Here is a 22,911-nt window from a genome sequence, read left to right as displayed (position 1 = left end):
TTTCAATGAATTTAAAATTAACACTTTTTTAGATAATTAAAAAATACTTGCAAAACATGAAATATATGAATGATTATATATTTGCAGGTAAATATGCGGCTTATTTCGGAGTTTGCGTCCTTCGAAGGCCACATTTATGGGCCAATGCGGTCTCATTTATGTAACCTTAATAACTGGCAACCGAGTTGTCAACATACACTATTGGGTAAACTGGCAGTGGGTGGGATCATAATCTCAAAGTTACATTATGAGACTTTAGCCTGGATTTCACAGACAGGGTCATATTAGTAATAAAAACCTTCTGGACATCATTGTCTTCAATAAATGAACATGGGGTGTGGGCAATGTTCAGAACTTGATAGGCAGAGACGTGTGGAGCTTACTGTGGAGTTTATGCTTATTTATGCTCATCAACTTCAACCGCCACTTGTCCTTCATCAGAAATGCATAACCTTCACCTTACAAACATCGCTAAATTGGACCACCGCCATATTATCTCTCTATCTGTTAAGGATATATGTTAATACGAAGCCGTTCAATTCACTGCTCACTTGTAAACAATGCAATTTAGTTTCCGACGTTCATTCTGAGCTAATGCTGTTTTAATCCGAGCTGAGAGAATAAAATATTCCCCTTCTGATCTATATCCCAGGAGAGCTTTAAGCGGGACAGATTCATTAATACCGCCCTCAAACTGACAGCTATTTCATCTCGGCGTCTTCCTCAGACCAAACACGCAGAATCTAGACAGAGTTAAAGAACAAAGTGCCAACACAACTAAAGAGCCCCAGACAGAGGGGTTCATGAGCAGGTGACGTCTGTGACTCACGGGCAGTGCGTGTGATGTGGGGAAGGCTTGGATTCTGTCTTTCAGATTCTGGATCTGGCTTTCAAGCTGCTGTTTATCTTCCGAGTTCTTCTCCAGCTCCATTTCTCTCTGTTTTAGATCCTCACGGAGCTTGAGTAGTTGCTAGAAAACGACAAAAAAGAAAAAAGACGGCATTAAAATCACATAACGAGAGATGAAACTCAAAAAGCCAGACGTTCATCAGTATTTAAAGAGAAGACAGACTGTGCACAACACCATCCAAAACTCTCCTTAAGGCTGAGGGCCGCATTAAAATATTTGTATAATTGTATCAAATTTTCGAAATGTGAGTTTTCACAAACATGACAATAAAAATCAACACTTTAACGGTTTTGGTCCTGTAGTGTGGGGTGTGCCGTTATGTGATCATGACAGCACACCACACCAGAACTGATTCGCTTTACAAAAACACCCAAGACACGACTGAGAACAAAAAAATATTGCAGTCTTTCACAGTCAAAGGTGACTTCACAGTAAACAAACATGGCGGACGATGGGCATGAAGAAATGGCATTAAAGGTGCAGTGTGTATATTTCAGCTGCATCTAGTGGTAAGATTGTGAATTGCAACGAACGGCTCAGTCCACCACTCACCTCTCCCTTTCGAAAAACACATAGAGAAGCTACGGTAGCTGCCACAGGACAAACATCTTGTTGTCTGATGCAACATAGTGATGAAACACGCTCAGTAGGGCTATTGTGGAAACATGGCGGCACAAAATGGCAACTTTGATGTAAGGGGACCTGCGGTGTATGTAGATAAAAACGTCTAATTCTAAGACAATAAATACATAACAGTTACTTATGTAAGGTCTTTATACACCACTGATAATATAGTTATGTATATTATATTGCATTTCTGTAAATAGATCCTCCTAAAATGTACACACTGCACCTTTAATACTATGTGGAGTGCCATGTTGGGGCTGCCTGCTGTGCCATGACTGCGGATGTTATGCTTTCGTCCTTTATCGCTTTCTTATTGGGTATCATCATTTTGTGCCATGCGACGATATATGTGTTTGTTTGCGGTCCCCCCACACAACAGGATTTCTCTTAAAGGATTAGTCCATTTTCTTGAAACAAATCCAGATAATTTACTCAACACCATGTCATCCAAAGTGTTGATGTCTTTCTTTGTTCAGTCGTGAAGAAATTATGTTTATTGAGCAAAACATTCCAGGATTTTTCTCATTTTATAGGACTTTAATGGATAGTCATTTATTGACACGAAAAATTAAAAATATGCACTTTTAAACCACAACTTCTCTTCTTCCTCTGGCGTGACGAGCCAGTGCGACCTCACGTAATTGTGTAGTGATGTAGAAAGGTCACGTGTTACATATATGAAACGCACATTTGCAGACCATTTTAAACAATAAACTGACACAAAGACATTAATTAGTATCATTCCACATACAACAACATCGGAACGCTCCTCTTTCTCCACACTTGTAATTAAACACTGGGGCGTAGTTTCGCATACATAATCCGTGACCTCTTGACATGATGATGTTTTGCGTGAGGTCGCACTGGCGCATCACAAGACCGGAGCAAGACAAGAAGTTGTGGTTTAAAAGTGCATATTTTTTTATTTTTCGTGTCAAAAATGACAATCGTTTCGCTAGATAAGACCCTTATGCCTCGTTTGAAATTGTTTAGAGTCCTTTGAAACTCCTTTTAAAAAACTGTTAAGTGTTGAGTTAAGTGTTAAGTGTTGGTGTCCATTAAAATTATCTGGATTTTTTAAAGAAAATTTACTAATCCTTTAACACACCATAGAAAAATGAGATAATCGGTACAACTACCAAGATGATCAGATTGTCACCAGTGGGAAAATAGGCCCAAATTTAGCCCAACTATCTTCAAGTGTGTGGTGTCCATTATCTTGCTGTATTGGTTTGTAGTAATTATATCTAAGGTGGTATGATTCTGTTTAATCCAGCTTTATTTCATTACCTCTGGCTGATAAAGAAATTTAAACCGCATGCTGATGCTATGACAGATGTTCTCTGACCTCCGGAGGTGCTGTTGAGTGACATCCGGAAAGGAGAAGGAAAATATTTGGACGGTGTGCATTTCGGTCAGAGATGAGTAAATAGATTTGGTGCCTTGAGGATGTTTGTATCTGTGGCGGGTCAGGTGAAGGACTGATTAAATCCAAAGCTGGATACACACAGCAGCTCTGTGCTGCCAGGGGCCAAACTCACTGGAGACGTCTCTCTCTGTATGTGTGTGCTGAATGAACCTCTGCTAATGGAAATGTATATTCATGTAGTTTCATCGCATTATTCCTCTACTTTTGTGTGACTGATAACTGAATCGTGTGGCTTATTAAAGAGCTTATATTCAGAATAGGACAGATTAGATTATTATAGAGAATTTGGGGTAGGCTCTCTTGAAATAAATAATAGTGTGGAACCCCTTGGGGCCTCCATCATTTTGCAGTTACATAATAGAAGATGACAGTATAAGGGGGGTGAGCTTCTTGACTTTGCGGACTTCACTGAATACTCAATATGGACCTTGAGGGACATAAGACAGAATACAGTGGAAGCTTTTTGACTTTGACTTAAGTTCCCAGAGAGCCCTAAGGGCAATAGACATATTTCAGTGCCTAAATATACCAGAGAGACATGGAAGAGAGCTTATTTACTTTGAGGGGTCATTTACACAACATTTTTAACCATATACAAAAACGTTTTATGCGTTTTGCTGTTCGCTTACACGGCAATGCCGTTTTGGGGTCCTGAAAACGGCCACTTTTGAATACAGGTATCAAGGTGCATGTTTTGAAAACACTATCATTATCGAGTTTGTATATTAAAATGACGGAAATGCAAATCTGTGAAAAAAGTGTATCCATGCGCATGCACATTATGTGTTTACTCTACAGTCATGGGTAAGTACTTGACAATCGTAACAACAATGGCAGCCTATAGTTTTTTTTTTCGTAATACTTTTCTAACAAATTTTGCCACTTTAAGCCCAGAGTATAGTCTGTTCTTTTTACGTGTATGTGAACGTATGCGCATGGTAAAACACACAACCTTGCAAAGCATAGTTTATTTGACTCATACGTGTACAGAGACAAATTGCGACAAAATGCAATGCATCTCCTGGTCTACATACTACATTCTTCTGTACGTGCATGCGCTACCTACGTATACAAAGTATGTATTGTTAAAGGGGACCTATTGTTCGATTCAAGATTTATTATTTTCTTTGGTGTGTAAGTGTGTATTAGTACATGTTACCGATATGCAAAAGGTACATACCCTAAAGTAAACGATGAAGCAAGTTATCCTCTCCTACGTAAATCTCTTTTCTTGGACTACAACAAACACACGGATTGTAGGCAACAGTTTACTTCCTGGGATTGGTTATGTAGACAAGACTGACATTATCATAATTCCTCCCACTTCGGATTCAGCCTGTAAGTTAACTCCTGTTAGCATTGCATTTTGAGCGAATCTTTCAAACATGGTAAGAAGTGTCACATTTCCAGCTGATGTCAGAAGTATTCAGGCCAATCACACCGTACAGATTAGCTGGCCAATCAGGGACACAGAGCCATAAACCACGCAAACACATTGTTTTATACCAAATACACAAAATAATGTTTTTAGCAATGAAAAAGGTGCTCTTTAAAAAATCGGGCGGTGTGCATACTGTAAGCGTTCCCTCGCATATGCTCAAAAATGGGACTATACTTCTACCTTTATAGTCCAGGATCACCTGAAGTAAAAAACTGCTGCTGAATGCTTTCGTCATCTTGATGGTTTGTATTTATCGCTCTACAAAATCTGTATTTGTTTTTTTTTATAAAGTTACATAGTCAACTCTTGGCCTTGCACGCATAACACAGCGTTTTTATATGTTTTCATGGATCCATGTGAACAGGGATGGTTTTGACAACATTGTGGCGCATACGTGACACATTTAAAAAACAAACGGAACGACAAAAACATTCCTGTTTTAAGAAACATGCTTGTTGTGCAGTGGCGGCCAATGACTTCTGTTTCAAGGGGCGCACAATGTGAAGCTCATCAAAACATGAATTTAACCTGTCATGTGTGAGGCTCATCGGGCCAAAATGTGTGTTCAGCACATCAAGTGAACCTATCTGCATCACGCGTCATGTGAAAATACGAGAGAGAGAGAGAGAGAGAGAGAGAGAGAGAGAGAGAGAGAGAGAGAGAGAGAGAGAGAGAGAGAGAGAGAGAGAGAGAGAGAGAGAGAGAGAGAGAGAGAGAGAGAGAGAGAGAGAGAGGAGAGAGAGAGAGAGAGAGAATGCACACCAGTAACTTGAGTATTATGGTTCTCATTATGTCCATTAAGTAATTATAAAAATTGAATGATGGAAGTGATTATGTAACATGCATTTCTTATAATGCGTTACCGCAAACAATGTTTCCAAGCATGCTAATTTGTTGACAAACCTAATAAAGGCAACATTGCAAAATGTGCCCGGAGAAAGGCTTAAAAGGAAGATGAGTTATTCTTATCTAAACTAGCCCTACATAAAGTCGGGTGATGTAACCTTTCTGTTTGTGTTCATACACTGCTCCTCATGAATAAATCAGATGGAGGCTGAGTTTAACAGCTCAGAGTGCAGGAGCCACGCATGTCATTTGGAAAGCATTCAGCTCTGGGAAATAACCTGCGCTGTTCACTTCGTGTGACAGAATAGGAGGCCTTATTAGCAGGCTCATTGGCGATCGGTGAACACACGCTTGTTTGTAACTCAAACAAATGGCTCAGCGTGCAGCTCATATGTGATCTGTGCAGGCAGCAGCGAATCCATCTCATGCTACAGCACTGTTCAATATACAACAGCTCATTAGCACGTGTGCACCTTCAAAGGGAGACAAACGTCCCAGTCAGAAATCTCCTTCACGGCCTGATGATGATAACAGGGGAAGGTCACAGGTGTGGGCCTGGCGTAGCATCTGTGAGAGGTGTGGTTATATGATGCGGATGTTCTGTATATGGGTTTTCAGGATGATGTTTTCCTTTTTATGTTTGAGCTTTTGTCACTCACAGATTTTATGTGACACAGGCTGTGAAAACCCAGCTGAAGTCTTTTTATTAAAGGAAAACGCCACAGTTTTCAATATTTTACTTTGTTCTTACCTCAACTTGGACGAATTAATACATACATATCTTTTTTCAATCCGTGCATTTAATTTGTGTACAGCGCGTTTTGAATGTGTTAGCATTTAGCCTAGCCCCATTCATTCCTTAGGATCCAAACAGGGATGAATTTAGAAGCCACCAAACACTTCCATGTTTTCACTATTTAAAGACTGTTACATGAGTAGTTACATGAGTATGTATGGTGGCACAAAATAAATTGTGGTGATTTTTAAGCGGATAAAAAAATAAGAACTATATTGTATGGCGGAAGAGCACTTAGTTTGCACCACTTTGACCTCGGGCGCAGTAATATTGACGGAGGTTTGAGCGAGAGGGGGAGTAGTCAGGAGTGATGATGTTACTGCACGCCAAGGACGAAGTGCTGCAAATTTTTTATCCGCTTAAAAAAACGCCACATTTTATTTTGTGCCACCATACTTACTCATCATCTATTGTTTTTTTTAGCAGGAACAGGTATGTCAGATGTAAAGGGTGGTATTATCCCCTTCTGAGAAGGGAAGCCAAATTTCAATGACCAATTTTTCACATGCTTGCAGAGAATAGTTTACCAAAGTTAGTGGGCTGTTCTTTTTTATGTTTTCTAGGTTGATAGAAGCACCAGGGACCCAATTATAGCACTTAAACACTGAAGTCAGATTTTTATAATATGTTTATTTTGCTTTGTTCTGAGTGACAGCTCCAACATGTGTAGAGCACACGCACTAACCACTGCACCACAGCACCTGTGTGTTTAAACAGCAGGTCGATAAGGATATGCAGATTTTAATCCTTTTCATGAGGAAGTTTGTTGTTGGAATGCACAGCAGGTTTAGAAAAACAAATCTGGTTATAACGCAAACTCAGAGCTCCGGGTCACTCCGGAGCGCTCCAAAGAACGATGAAAAACACAGGCTGGCGGCAGGAGATTGGTCTAAAAGTAGTTACACTGCACTAGCGAAGACAAAATAACGTTTGATAAAGTGGATGAAAGCGCCTGATGGGTGGGAGACATAAAGGATTCAATATTCAACGGGTGCCCGTGTGAGAAGACGAAATTTTCATTCCACGTTTCATTCCTTTTGTGTTTACTATTGTGTGATTGATTACCTGCTGTTTAACTGCTCAGAAAAACTCTCACGCAAAACAACACTACATTCAGTGAGTCAGGAAACAGCAGGTGCGCTCGATGACAAAACCGTAAGATGAGTGACTGTTTAAAAATCGCACCATGCTGGCGTCAAACCAACAACCTTTCGGTTGCCAACCCGGATTTTTAACTAGAGTGCACAACGTCGCCCACAAGGGACCGCTCGTGTTTTCAAACCCTCGCTTCGTACCTTCTGCATGCCCTGAAGTGCTTGCTGCAGGAATGTGAGCTGCTGCTGGCGGGTGGCGTCCTCCTCGCTGCGCTGGGGCTGCGCTTTACCCTGCTCCTGTTTCAACAACTCCACCTCGTTCCTGTAGGCATCCAGCTGACACCGCAGACTGTCGTTCTCTTCTTTCAAAGCCTCCACCTGAGCCAGCGGCCCTGCGGAGGGGGAGATATGAAAAATGACTATCGCGCTGGCGACAGAAAAAGGAAATAAGCAGACAGAGACACATGATTGAAGAAGGCAGAGGTGAAAAACAATAACAGGAAAAGAAGAAAACAGGTGCATTGGGGAAGACGTTCAGAGGAGGAAAATGAGAAGGAGGCAGGCGCCTAATAACAGACGTGTGCTGGGTAATAAGAAACAGTCAGATAAGGTGCCAAATCTGGAACCATTACATGCATTTTCACCATGACAATTTGAAATAAACAAATCTGAACTAGTCCATGAAATCAAGCAAGACACAACTCGCATTTCAGTGTAATGACAGTCAATGATGGATGATGGACAGTCAAAGCTGATGATGGATTTTATTGTAGAGAGTTTTTTTGTAAGCACTTTATATTTACTTTTACATGGACACATATGAGAAGGTTTTCTTGTAAATAAGCATTTCTAAGTAATTTCACTTAATAGCAATCAAAAAGGTTATTAGTCAGTAATTGAAAATCATAAATGTCACTTTTGAGTCACTTTTGACTGGCTTTCGCTGCAAAACTCTCTAAGGGGGTGTGCACACCAAGGCGTTTACGGTGTATATTTTTAATTGTTTCCAATGGAAGCGCTGTACTTTTCAAAAACGCCAGCAGCTGGCAGGTTTTGTCCATGCTGAACGCCGACACTGTGCGTTTTTTCCACGCTTATCTCAGAGAGTTGAAAAATATTCCTCTTTGGGTGAAAAGCTCAGCTCATCAATGTCACTTTTCACTAGGCTGTCCAATCACAGTTGAGGAGGGGCGGGTCTAATATCACAACACCAACTGACACATCGTTCAACGAATGCTAAACAAAGCAGAAGTATCATAGCAACCTCAGGTAAAAAAAGCTGGCAAGCGCCTCCAGTCAGCATCCACCTGGTGTTTTTTCGCGAGTTTTTTTTACCTTAAAATAACGTTTCCAAAAAAGTTTCAATCGTTCATCCACTGGAAACAGGGTGAACGGCACTTTCACATTCGCTTTGCAGCCCTCTATCGGCCAAAACCACACTAAAGAAGTTTCCAACCGTCGGGTCGCGGTCCTGTAGTTCGAGTGAAAACTACAAAAACTTGCTCTACGGCAGACCTATTATCCAATCAGAGCTGCGGTATTTACGACAGTGGTATTGAACAATTACGCTTCTAACCTGTAGGGGGAGCAAAAAACAAAAACTCTTTAGTGTTGCTTTAAATGCTTTGGTGTTTTTGCCAATGCAATACTTTTTTGGCAAAAACCTCCACTTATTTGGACAAGTCATAGTAAACAGTTTAAAATCACTTAAGATGAACTAGATACATTGCAGATGATGAAAATCGTTATTTAAGAATTACGAAAGTGAATCACACATTAGGGGGCGCTGTGATCCATGCCACATACAGGTTGTATTCTGGTCCAAGTACTCACAAGGGACCCAAGTTTAAATGTGATCCACACAGGGTTCCCACACCTTAGTTTACGTTAAATTCAAGAACCTTTCAAGGACTTTCCAATACCCTCAAATTTAAGGACTAAATGTGGGGACATATTTTAAGTGAGAGCAAGGTAACATTGTGTTACCTTTTAAGATACATTGTTACAGTTCGCTTTTGATGGAACTCACGCTGCGTCACTGTGGTGACACTTTGGGGACGCCTTCAGGGGTAAGTGCGTCTGAATGTGTATATCAAATTCAACCAATGGTGGTGGTGAGGCTTAAAGACAAAGATAGGGTGACACCAGAGCCAGGAAGTATATCGCTATCTGAAATATTGCCAAAGACGGCGTTACAGGGACGCAGGAAGTATGGCAAGGGAGACGCAGCGTCTTGTTCCCTTCTCAGGGAACAACAGTTACATACGTAACCAGAGACGTTATCATGTGTCAAACACAACTATGCAAAAAAGCATTTTGGTATGAAACAACATTCGCATACAGATGATATAAGCATTTAAAGCAAACAGTTTAGCATGTGTGCTTAAAAAGTCTATATTTTTTACGATATTATCCTACACTACACAGGGAATAATATGGATTTTTTTCCAAAAAACTTCTTGCATAAAATAGATTCAAGCACTTTCAATGACCTGTATCTATGTATGTATATTTCCAAAAACATCCCAGGGCCTTGAATTTTTTCCCCCCAGATTCACAAACTTTCAAGGATTTCAAGGATCCGTGGAAACCCTGGATCCACCATTGTTTTGCACACCGTCGTTCATCCAATTCATCTTCCGTGCACTTAGAGGACTTTGTTGAAAAATGAAGAGACGTTTAGTGAATCCTGCCAACAAAGTGGTATTTCTAAATGGCCTGAGGGTGGGATTAAGTGGATTTGAAGCGAAGGTTTTAAAATAAACGTATAATACATAATGAGAACATTTGGTCATTATAATATCTCATTTTATACACTATAATTTGTAATGTGCATTTGTATGTAAATATGTGTATTTACTGTTCCTATGCTTTGGCAATGTAATGTTTTCACCATGACAAAAAAGCTGAATGTTGAATTTTAAAAGTGCCCTGGAGCTCCTACTGCATTCGTTCTGCTCTCAGAGGCTAATTAGAGAGGATTAAATGCAGAGAAAGTGCATTACTTAATGCTTGACTTAATGTACCATGGGCATTGTTATCAAAATGGCTGTAATTAAAATAGTCGTAAAAGGGTTCTTCAAACGGAGACATTCAGTCGTCTCTTAACGTCCTGATGATCAGAGACGGCACCTTTGCTTCTCATTTAGCATGAGAAGATAACGGGATTATGCTGAGAGGCGTGCCCGTCACAGATTGGGCAACGAACGAGAGGCTAGGCAAGACATCTGATAAAGGATATTTGGAAATGTAGCGCTGAAGGAGAGGAGGATTCCCTTTTGATTGACGTGGGCAGAAGATAAGATAAAATTGTCACTACCAACACTATTGCTAAATGCAAGATTACTTTTATCTCGAACAAACCTGTTGTCATCTGTGCTTTGTTGTAAGTTCACAAACTCCCTTTTAGGGGTGAAAAACACCCACAAGCTGAGAACCAGGAACACCATCTCAGTGTTTTCCAGACTTGCAGTTAATGGCGGCACATCCGCGATGTGCACGTCCGCATCTATTCATGCCATTTTTGCACATACTTATATTTATTTCAGCACGTCGACTGATGCCACGGGTGTACAGAAACTGTCATGTGAGACAAGAGTAAGTGCAAACATCTATTTTTGCTGGTCAATTTTGATTTTGTGGCAGACTGACAAATAAATGAATGTAAGGGAAACACTGCATTTCAATGATGCTCGCTCTGTTGCTCACTCCCACTTTTTGTATGATGTCACAGCAGTAGGCAGCGCAAATTTAACGACACGCCTATAATCCCTCCCTCTCTGAAGTAGTACTAAACTAAATGGAAAAGCTAACCGAGCCAAAGTAAAGTAAGCTGACACAACCTGACCCATGGGGTACTATGCAACACAAAAATGCTATATAGATAAAAACAATACATATGTTTTAATATAGCTTCAGATAAAAGCATCTGCCAAATGCATACATATAAATATTAGCTCTGCTTGAAAAGCTTGTAAGCTGGCTACATAAACAGCATTTTTAAAGGTATCATACATGTACTTCTGAAGACAAAGTTCAATTGCGGCATCATCTGTATCAGACATGTAGCAGACAATCCCAGAATGCATTGCGATAAGCTTAGGAAAAATTAAGCAGAAATGTCAGACAAGTTTATGTCCACATTTAATTCAATATTTTAAATAAATAACTATGGGTAGTATTTAAGTTAAATGAAAATTATCCCATGATTTTTTTTTACCCTGAAGCCATCCGAGTTTAGCCTGGGTTTCCCCATTCTGCCTTGCGCGCAAATTTATTCACGCTCAAAGTCTAGCATGGAAACTCTGGCCCTTTTTTGCCCCTGAAATAGGGAACCAATCACAGAACGGGGGAGGTGGCAGCAAGACGGTGACGACGTCTATGCGGCACACTGAGGCAGTTTTGTTATTTGTTATAATACGGCAACAGACGCGAAGTTACTTTTCAATGCCTTTGATAGTGTTCTAAGTAGTTTTAACGCAAGTTTATTTAAAAAAGAGCAACTTTTGGCATTAAACTGGGCTATTAAATATCCAAGAAGGATGTTTGTGTATGGCAAGACATGATAAACACGGAGTTTTATAGGACCAACCTGCTAGGCATCATCGTCGACGAAGTACATTTAACTTATAAATGGTAAGTGGTATTTATTAATATCATTGTCATTATGCGTGTACTGTGGTTGTCGTAGTGCCACTAAAATTTGTTGCTTTTCAATACAATATACAGCTACCGGTTTAGTTGCATAGCTTTCAGCTGCACCCGTACCCAATAAAATTTGTTTACTTTTGAATTGATGTCGCTCTACATACGTCATCTGGTAAAATTGAAACGATTGGCTATGCGCTACGTACAGACATATTTGATAGACATTCGTAGCGCTCAATAAACGGCTCTGGGCATTCGTAAACCACGCCTCAAATACGAGAAAATTAGCATATGGTTCCCAGACCACGTCTCATTCTCTATGAGACTGGTCGGGTGTTAGCCAGGCTAATCCGAGTTACACATGTTAATTCTTTTTCATTCAAACACATATTCAGATATTTTTGAAAATGTCTTGGCTCTTCTAATCAGAATAATAAATTTATATGGGGTCCACTCCTTCAAGTCCAAAGAATATGCATCCATCCTTCACAAAAGTAATCTACACGCACTGCAAAAAATGATTTTCAAGAAAATTCTTAGTATTTTTGTCTTATTTTCAGGAAAAATATCTAAAAATTCTTAAATTAAGATGATTTTTCTTGATGGGCAAAATGACCCAAGAAAATTAGTCTACTTTTTAGACCAAAAATATAAAATTTTAGTGATTTTGTGCATAAAACAAGCAAAAAATCTGCCAATGGGGTAAGCAATCTTTTCTTGAATTTAGTGTTTAAGAAAAATGTCAAAAATTGGCAGATTTTTTGCTTGTTTAGTCCACAAAATCACTTTTTTTCTAAGTATTTTTGTCTTGTTTTCAGTAGAAATATCTAAAAATTCTTAAATTAAGATGCTTTTTCTTGATGAGCAAAATGACCCAAGACAATAAGTCTAGTTTATAGACAAAAAATATACAATTTAAATAAATTTAAACTTAAAACAAGCAAAAATATCTGCCAATGGGGTGAGAAAAAAAATCTAAAACTAAGTTTTCTTTTTTCTTAAACACTTAATTTAAGCAAAATTTTCTCACCCCATTGGCAGATAATTTTGCATGTTTTAAGCACAAATTCACATAAATTGAATAGTTTTTGTTTAAAAATAGACTTATTTTCTTTGCTGATCAAGAAAATGCATCTTGATTTGAGAATTTTTAGATATTTCTACTGAAAACAAGACAAAAATACTAAGAAAGAAAGTCATTTTTGCAGTGTAATCCTCTGCATTCAGGAGTAGTGTACGCAACTTTTGTAGTAATGTATGATGAATATGGAGCATTGTTTTGAGAAAATAATGGGGTAATTTTCATTTTTAGCCAAACTATTCCTTTAAGTACTCAACAAAATGTGTGTTATTGTGCAGTTAACTTACTGTTATGGAATACATTTGTCTGTCTATGTAGAGCATTTAATTTCATATGATGTTTAGGATGCCACCTTATAAAGAAGCCGTCTATGTAGGCAGTATACTGCAAGGTTTTGGTTCACCAGGTTTTGAAACCGAGCTATAATTCTCATATTTTAAAGTAAGTGAGTGATCGAAAGAGAGAGATATAGAGAGACCATCCGTCTTTATTGATTGGCTCATCTCATCAAGCCGATGCCCTGAGAGACTGTCCGGTTCACCTTCCACAACATGGCAGGCAACTCTATCGACCTGCGCTGCCCAAGGGTGTTGACAGCAAAGAATGCAGCCGCCACTATTCGCTCGCTGCACTCCATTTATCGTCAGAGGACACTTGCCTTATAATTGATTAACTCACGGTGAAAAAACAAATAGGATGGGCTGCACTGAGGACAGAGATATTCTTGCCCCAAATCTGCTGGCATCTGAGTGGCTCCAGCTATAGGAACTGTTCTGACTCAACTCATCAGATGGGTATCATAAGCCACTCGTCATTTTCTAAGCAGGAGTGAAATATTTGTTTTCATAAACAAGGAAGGTGTTGAATTACCTCCTTCATTAACCGAGTGGATCTCCGACCCTTTCCAATCTCACGACATCCTTTCCACTATATCCGACAACGCGCTGACAGCGATGGTTATCATTGTTTTCCAATAACTAAGGTCGCACATCACAAGACATGTGAATCAAACCTGGTAAATGTATGATTACATTAGCATACATTTGCATGCTAATGAAGGCGCCTGTCACATCTGAGAATCCCTGATAGTTACATTTAAATTTGGTGAGCTGAGAGCCACACGCAAGGGGCTGATAGGGGCCACACATCAGATTTACTGTGAAGAGGGCGTTCGAGTGTGCGTTTGATAGCTGAGTGAGCTCAGGGTGCCAAAAAAAGAACACTGTCAAACCGCGGTGAGAATTTTACGCCATCCCATGATTCTCTCTGCTGAGCGGTCACGGTCCGAGTTCTCTAATAGCACCTTTGTGACAGACTGAACCTGAAATGAACTGGAAGAGCAGCTGGCAGACTCCGTACCACCACATTCAGGAAACCACAGGAGCTTATAAGAATAGTAATCCAAAAATGACATGTTTCCCATGTGATGAAATCAACTGCTGACACTGATTTGATTTCATTTCGAGTGCAATTGCTCCCTCGTGTGCACTGCTGCTATTGAAGTACATGTTGGAGTTGGACTTGCGGCCAAGCGGATAGCACATACATACACATGAGTCTTTAAATCTAGCTTGTGACATTATCTGGGAAGGAGACGGACCACTTGTATACGTGACTTGTATATAGCTTCGTAGTCCCGGCTTACAGTAATGAACAGCCAGTTGACCTTTTTGGGCGATGCAATGTTTAATATGGTGGAGAAGTCCCAACTTAAGCACCTTCACACTGTAGACAATAACTATAACTATATAAATATGAAAATGGCAGGTGGATTCCAACTGTAGGCGGTTGCCAGTGTTTCTTCAGCTACATGCTTCAGTTGCTATACTTCTGTTTTGTTGGTCAGTCGTTGTTCGATGCACCGATTGGCTGTTGTGGTATTTGTCCCGTCCCTCCTCCACTGTGACTGGAGTAAAAAGTGACAATGACGAGCTGAGCGTTTCATTCAAAGTTGAAAATGTATCAACTCTGGGTACTGGAAAAAATGCAGAGCGCAGACAAAAACCACCAGCCGCTGGCATTTTTGAAAAGCGCTGCACATTCATTGGAAACAATTGAAAACATATGCCGGCCATAGGCTAAAATACCTTGTTTACACATCCCCTTAAAAGGGTTAGTGGAGTTTACACCAGAACTAGAATTATAAAGATGCAAGGAACAATATCGTTGGGATCACTTTCGAAAAAAGATTTGTAACTAATAAACCTATTCGTTTTTAAAAATAGTTTAAAGGAATAAAAAAAGTTACTCAGTCTAACGCTGCGTTCAGACCAGCAGCGGTATAGGCGTCAAGCGCAAGTGATTTCAATGTTAAGTCAATGTAAAGACGGCCAATGTAAAGAGGTCTCGCGGTGCTAATGAGGCATTTAGCGCAGCGCGGTAGACGCGATTTCACCAGCGCGCGGATGGCGCGAAATGAGCGTTGCCGCGGGAAACGCACGAGTTGAAACATTTTAACTTTGGCGGAAAAACGTGCCATTTAACCAATCAGGTGCTTGCTCTAACAGTGATGAGACTACAGAAAGCGAGCGGAGTCTCAGAAGCCCTCCCATGACACAAATTTCTGCGTGAATGTCTCGATAACTAGAAGCGAATAAACTCAAGCGGCAAACTAGACGCGGTATAAGCGAATTTGACGCCTCAAACGAGGCTGGTGTGAACCCACGGTAATCATTCAAATATTAAGATTAAGATTCTATTTCTATTTCATTAATAGCTCAAACAAAATCATAAGTAGCTCTGGTCTGGGGGGGCAGTGCCACCCTGTTCCCCTAAAATCTGCATAATTTAGTTATCGTTGTAGTATTGTAAACATACAATATATCAGATTAAAGAACAGACCCACTGTTTTAAAAAAAAAGTTATATCCTACCTTCATCAGTTCTCTTTTATCACCTCTTAAATATGGGTAGGTTTCTTCAAAAACACTAAATTTTGAGCAAAAAGCTGAGATAATTCCATTTTGTAAAGGACTTTTGATAGAGATCAGATGCAGAGTGATCCTCAAACTTAGACGGACATTAGTGATGCGCGGGTCAGCGTTTTTTTCCAACCCGCGGGTCTCGCTTTTATGAAATATTTGGCCCGCCCCAACCCGCAACACTGTATCTATTTTTAAAACCCACACCGTCCCGCGACCATTAAAATAGACATACTGGGCATTTGTAATGTAAATAAAATTTTATTTCAGCCTAAAAGTGCTTGGAAACAGCCATTAGATTACAACGCCCTGTAAACTGTAAACAACATACGCGAATGAACCATAAAACCAGCATAATCATTAATATAGAGATAGGATAATGATAAAGCAGTGTCTGTATTATCTATTCACAAATTCCCTACCTTAATTTCTCCCGCAGATCGTCTTTCATTTCTTATTTCTCTGTTTGTTTTGTTGTTGTGGTTGGCAGCGGGAGCTGCTTGGCACTTCCGTGACGTGATGTCAAAGGTTTGGGGATATCAAGTTATGTTGCGCAAATTACGCTGCAGAAGTTACGTTGCCACATACTGTAGGCCTACATAATTTAACCTTATCAAAGAACGTAATAAAATATAAAAATATATATTCACAAATATTAAGATATATGCTACAGGGAATTAGACGCAACATACATGTTTTTTTTATTTTGTTTTTAATGACCCGTCCCACATTAAAGTTAAATTTTCTCTATCCGCCCCAACCCGGCCCGCGGGTTACGAGACGACCCACGCATCACTAACGGACATACAGCTGTTTGCCCTATGCCGATACTTCCGAGTTTTATATAGTTGTGGAACACCTGGTGGATAATAGCGGCATTGCGGATTGACGAGATAATTTGTCAATGGCGAGGAAAGAGTTAAAGTTTGAACGGCCCTTTATACAGTAGCTTCAAGAGGCAACTGTCTGTTTGGTTTCTCTATAAAGTATACAATACGTTAGCTGGTTGTGGAGTTGTGAAGGCACAACAATATGTCCACCGACTGACCTGACTTGCCCTTACAGGACTTTGGCCATATTCAGGGCTCCAGACTGCCACCAAATGGGGGCATTTTGCCACCAAAATTTGAGAGTGTGCCACTGAATTTTACATCCAGTTGCACATGTGCGACCAGTAAATTTGACCTTTTTTCCTGACGTGACACTGAATTTGAAAACAGCACATTGTACTTTCTGCATCTATCATTAAAGTATTTATTATTAATACAGTGTAAATTAGTAGAAATGTGAATATTTGGATAGCATGTTGATTTACAGTGTGTGCCCCTAAATTTTCTGGTTGTGCCCCTAAAATCTTCAGTTGGGGGCCACTGTGCTCCTAGTGAAAAAAGTTAGTCTGGAGCCCTCTATATCCTAGACTTTATCTGTCAGATTTGAATGATCATGTGATTTTTGTTTGGCTCTTGTAATTTGATGACTCTTGAGTAAAAAAGTCTACATAATGCACAATTTATGTCTAAATTGTTTTCTCCTAACGAAAAAAAAAACAAAGAGGTCTGAGCGAACTGCTCTAAGGTCTCGTAGGAAAGGGTAACTCTATGGGCCTCATTAATTTTGAGGGGAATGTTTATTAAAAGAAAAAAATCTGTGAAAAGTGCCAATTACTCAGTCTGAACCAGACATACGGTGACATGGGTCATTAAGCAGTCCGAGCTCCGCTGGAAGGTGAATATCTCAATTCACTTCATTTATATAGTGAAAATTAGCAGGTTATTGCTTCTTTCGGCAAATTTCACAGCTTTATGTGATCCAAGTGGAGTTCCTCATAAAACTGACAAATCACTATTTTGATTCAATCTGTATGCAGTTGGAGCAAAAAATACTTTTTTATGGATAAATGATGCAGCTTTGGGAAAGATCATGCAGTCTGAATGCCAACTGTGTGTACCTGAGTCATCCGAGTCTTTGCTTTCTGGAGCGTCTTCCATATCATCATCTGACATCTCCATTTCCTCCTCTCTCCGAATTCCCATCAGCTCTTCATTGTGGATGTTCCTGATTTCCTGCGAACAAAAAGAACGAAGCATTTAATCACTATTAATACCAGATCTATTTAAATAACACACAAAATAAACATAGTGATGTCCATTAAATCATTATATTTGTTCGGCATACGCTTTTATCCAAATACATTTTTATTATCAGTGGGATCAAACCCACAACCTTTCCGTTTCTAATGGAATGCTCTACTAAGTGAGCTACAGGAATGCCATAAATAACTTTTTAAGTGCTATGAGAGCAGGTGTCACTGCTCCAGCGGTATCGATGCAGAGACACCTGATGCCGGTTAACCTTGTCAATGCACATAATCAGTAGACAAACACTGCATAGGGATTTCTAATGGGTTTTAATGGCAAGATGCGACTGCTCAGCACCACAGATCGACAGGGCTGAGCCGGGCAGATCAAGCAGATGTCTGGGCACGGACGCTGCCCTGTTGGTGGTCCTGATGGGGGATCTCTCCAGCTAATGAGGCAGAGGAACACGGCTGTGCAAAGACACAACAAGACGGCTACAGGGAGAACGACCGACTCCCTATACAATAAACAAAAAGCCTAGCATAACCGTCACCATCTGTCAAGCACAACTACACACAAGGTTGAACAAGTACGGTTATCTGGCCAATGAGGAGAGAGATGGTAAGAGATATGGTGTGGGTTTGAAGTAGCCAAGATTTACTATTCTAACACAGGAAGACTCGCTGCCTGCAGTGTAAATGGATGTGATTGAATTCAGGTCGTCTTGGCAACCTGGCGTACCATTGTGGAATAATAATCAACCTAACATCCCGAACCGAGGCGAACCTGCTATACTGACTGGATATTTCTGTGTCGAAACCACCACTTACCAAAACTTTGTGAAACGCTCGGCTAAACTCGCAGCAGAGTTCAAGAACATAAAGATGAAAATCCCCGCCTAAGCCCCGGGTCAACCGCTCGACCGAAACCAACATCTTACCGTTAGATTTATGAGAGAAGGTCCAAACAGCTCCAAGGGTGAGTGAGGCCGAGTAAACAGATTTTAAACCAGCTACCTATCACTTACTGTCACCTTGTACCCAATAACAAACCCCATTCTGGTCTACCTACACCGATAAACCTTAAAACATCATTCATGGTCTCCTTTAAAACATATAAACGTTGAAAATGTGAGATTTAAAGTGTGGCATCTTCCAGAAAACATTCTGACACTTTGAAGGTTGCTTCTTCTCAATACATAATGTAAAAGGTGAGAGTCTCTCCTCTTAAATGAGGTTCATACCACTGTGACAGCATTGAGACTGCTTACTGTCACAGCCACACTGAACCTGCAAGCACAATGATGGTTTGGGAGCGAGTGAGGTCTCATATCTGAAGCTAAACATATTCAAGTGAAGTTAAGCAGTCTGAACAAAGGGCTATGGGAGAAATCGAAGGAAAGAAACTTTAGGAGGTGAAAACCGCATCAGCGTTTTTGAACCGATTAGGGGTTTTCGTGTCGTTATTGTATATTATTCCAGCCTTCAGATGGGAAAAATAAGGGAGGGGAATTGAGAGGAACTCAATAAAAGGCAGAGCTCAATAAAGACGCAATTACTGCGCCATTAACAAGCTCTTTCACAGATGAGGAACAGGGTAAGTGCTCATGAGACTCTATGTGTAACTGATTTACTTGGAGACCAAACCAATAAAGGGACAAATAGCATTTCATATAAGGCGGCCAATCAGAGTGAAACATAAAAGTAACACAACACTGACGGGCCGTGAGAGCAAATGAAGAGCTTGGATGCAAAAGCCGCCAAACGCTACCTCAGTCAAAAATGTGATGAATAAATTAACCGAATGCTTTTGGCACGTATCATACAAAATACTACAAATACTTTGCTTCAAATCCCAGATCCCAGCCTTAGGCCATTCAGAAATATCGCTTTGTTGGTAGAATCCCTTAAAGGGATAGTTCGGCCAAAAACGATATTAAACCCATGATTTACTCACCCCCAAGCTGTCCGAGTTGCATATGTCCATCGTTTTTCAGACAAACACATTTTCGGATATTTTAGAAAATATTTTAGATCTTTCAGTTGATTAAATGTAATGTTACGGGGTCCACCCATAGTCCACAACCTTCAAGTCCAAAAAAAAAGTGTGTCCATCCTTAACAAAATAAATCCAAACGGCTCCAGGATGATAAACAAAGGTCTTCTGAGGGTAATCCGCGCGGTGTTGTTGTAGAAATATCCATATTTAAAACTTTATTAACGTAAATAAATACCTTCCGGTAGCGCCGCCATCTTAGACTCCTCTGTATTCAGGAGAGAGTATTAGCGTAGTGTACGCACTTTTCTTAGTGACGTATAAAAAATTTGGAGGGCGGGGGCACAGAGCAGCAGCAGAGTAGCCTCCGTAGGATGCGTAAGCTCTCATCCTGAATGCGGATGCGACTAAGATGGCGGCTCTACCGGAAGGTATTTATTTTCGTTAATAAAGTTTTAAATATGGATATTTCTACAACAACACCACGCGGATTACCCTCAGAAGACCTTTGTTTATCATCCTGGAGCCGTTTGGATTTAATTTGTGAAGGATGAACGCACTTTTTTGGACTTTAAGGTCGTGGACTATGGGTGGACCCCGTAACATTACATTTAATCAACTGAAAGATCTAAAACATTTTCTAAAATATCCGAAAATGTGTTTGTCTGAAAAACGATGGACATATGCAACTTGGACAGCTTGGGGATGAATATCATTTTTGGCCGAACTATCCCTTTAAATGCCACAACGATTATTCAGCAAAGTCCTCAAAGTGCAAGAAGAACTGGATGAACAACGAAGCACAGAATGACCGTGAATTACATTAAAACTTGTCTCTCTTGGAAGTATGTGGCCCTAAATACAACATGAATGTGTCAGTTTAGTGATTTTGGATTTCTTTGAAGGTTTAAGCAAAAAAGGTAAATGAATGTTTTATTCCAGTGTGCATTTTATTTCAGTGTTCATTACCCAAAATTTCTGCTTTTTGCTTGTCTGATCACGTGAAAATAAATTGGCATTCATATTAAATGAATAATAAATAAGATAAGATATATAAAAATATTACATAGGACATGGAGCATCTCATATTTTAAACACCTACCTTAAACAATGATGAGTCTCTTTCGGCATTTACCCGCATCTTAAGCCACTGTTCCAATGGCTTAAAGTCAACATGACATTCACAATTCATTTTATCCTTACTATGTATTACTTCAGCATGATAAAAAAACATTTAAAGGGCACTTATTATGCAAAATCCACTTTTAGAAGATGTTGTGTGTTGGCAGTGTGTGGACACAACCACACTACGATTAAAAAAATCCACCTGTTCCTTGTTTTTATTCCCTGTTAAACCAAAGCAGTCTCATTAGACATGCCATTTTGATTCTCTTATCAATGTGAGGTCACATTAATAAAGCCCCGCCCACTTATGGCGTTTTCCATTGCATAGTTCCCCACGGTTTGGTTTGGGTCAGCTTACTTTTGTGAGTTTTCCACTGCGTGCAGTACGTTGTACCGGATACTTTTTTAATACCACCTCGTTCGGGGTTCCAAGCGACCTGAGCTGACACCAAAACGTAATGCAAAAACACTGTAGATCACTGATTGGTCTGAGAGAATCGTCACTACCAGCGTCATCACTATAATGTTAGCTTTACCTTAGCGCTAGCTTGCGCAAACATGTTGTCATCTGTGCTCTGCTATAAGTTCTCAAACTCCATTTTAGCAGTGGAAAACAACCACAGGTTGAGAATCCGGAACACCATACCAGTTTTTTTCCAGACTTGCAGTTTGTGGCGGCACATTCGCGACGCGCACGTCCGCTTATATGCTTAAACGCAAGCTAACTAAGGCTCAGCGGAGGGCATCGACTGACGCCACGGGTGTTTGTACAGAAACTGTCATGTGAGACAGAGGTAGTGATAAACGCGATGTGCAAACATTTATTTGTGGTGGTCAATTTTAATTTTGTGGCGGACTGAGAAATAAATAAATGTATGGGAATGAACGACGCTATCACTTGTATGATGTCACAGCAGTAGGCAGCGCAAATATAACGACACGCCTATAATCCCTCCCACTCCGAAGTGTTACTAAACTCGATGGAAAAGCTAATCAAGCCAAAGTGAGGTGAGCTGACCAGACCTGACCCAAACCAAACGATGGGGTACTATGCAATGGAAAAGCGCCATTACAGTCCTGCATTACCATAGTTTCCACCCTCAGCAAGTTGTACTATGTCCACTAGATACTATCGTCTCTGTAATAATCAAATCTATTTTAACTGAAAGCGCTTACTGTCTGTTTGTAAGGCAGTGAGGAGCCGTAGCTCATTTGCATTTAAAGGTACAGACACAAAAAAGAGCGTTTGTGCTCAAACCTAAATAGCATAGGAGCATTTTGGATACGCTATAATAAATGATCTGTGGGGTATTTTGAGCTGAAACACATTCTGGGCACACCCGAGACTTATACTACATATTGTAAAAAGACCAAAATAGGTGCCCTTTAATGTTAAAAGTCCAATAGATAAGTGGTTATTTAATACCAGAACTGACAGCCAGAATAAGACCTGAGTGAGAACTGCATTAGATTATGGATTATCATTAATCAATTGAAAGCATGGATTATAATGACATCAGGTCAAAAGAAAAGTGGTATCATGGGAATTCTAAAGTAATTACATTTCAATGAAAGGAAACATTTCCGGTTCCGTTCAGGTTTACAGCAATTCCCAACCTGTTTGAAATGAAAAGGATAGTGCACCCCAAAATGCCATCTTCCATCATCAGTCAACCTCAAGTTGAACACAAAATATTTTTTTTATCAATGTTTGTAATCAGTTTTGGAGCACCATTAACTTGGAAATATAAACTATCCTTTGTACTTTAGTATGACATAGCATTTCTTTTCCTAAAGTACTTTAGAAGTCTATGGTTCTCCAAAACTGCTAGATTACAAACATTTCTCAAAATATCCTTGTTTGTGTTTAGCAAAGACGTTTATACAGGTTTGGCACAAATTAAGGGTGCATAAATGATAAT

The 22,911-nt window shown here is 39.9% G+C and overlaps 1 protein-coding gene across 3 annotated transcripts in view; it reads right to left on the bottom strand.

Annotated features, from left to right (window-relative positions):
* Positions 1 to 22,911, bottom strand: part of enox2 (ecto-NOX disulfide-thiol exchanger 2) — a 302,121-nt gene that overhangs the window by 23,694 nt on the left and 255,516 nt on the right. For all 3 annotated transcript variants that reach the window (XM_065271218.2, XM_065271235.2, XM_065271223.2), the window contains 3 exons: positions 17,740 to 17,854; positions 7,345 to 7,535; positions 830 to 970 (listed from right to left, as the gene is read on the bottom strand). In XM_065271218.2, coding sequence (XP_065127290.2) covers positions 830 to 970; positions 7,345 to 7,535; positions 17,740 to 17,854 — 447 coding nt within the window. The remainder of the gene's footprint in view (positions 1 to 829; positions 971 to 7,344; positions 7,536 to 17,739; positions 17,855 to 22,911) is intronic.

Source organism: Paramisgurnus dabryanus, chromosome 16, assembly GCF_030506205.2.
Source record: "Paramisgurnus dabryanus chromosome 16, PD_genome_1.1, whole genome shotgun sequence".
NCBI lineage: Eukaryota > Metazoa > Chordata > Actinopteri > Cypriniformes > Cobitidae > Paramisgurnus > Paramisgurnus dabryanus.
The sequence above is the reverse complement of the archived record's forward strand: the minus strand, read 5'-3'. Positions and strand labels throughout refer to the sequence as shown.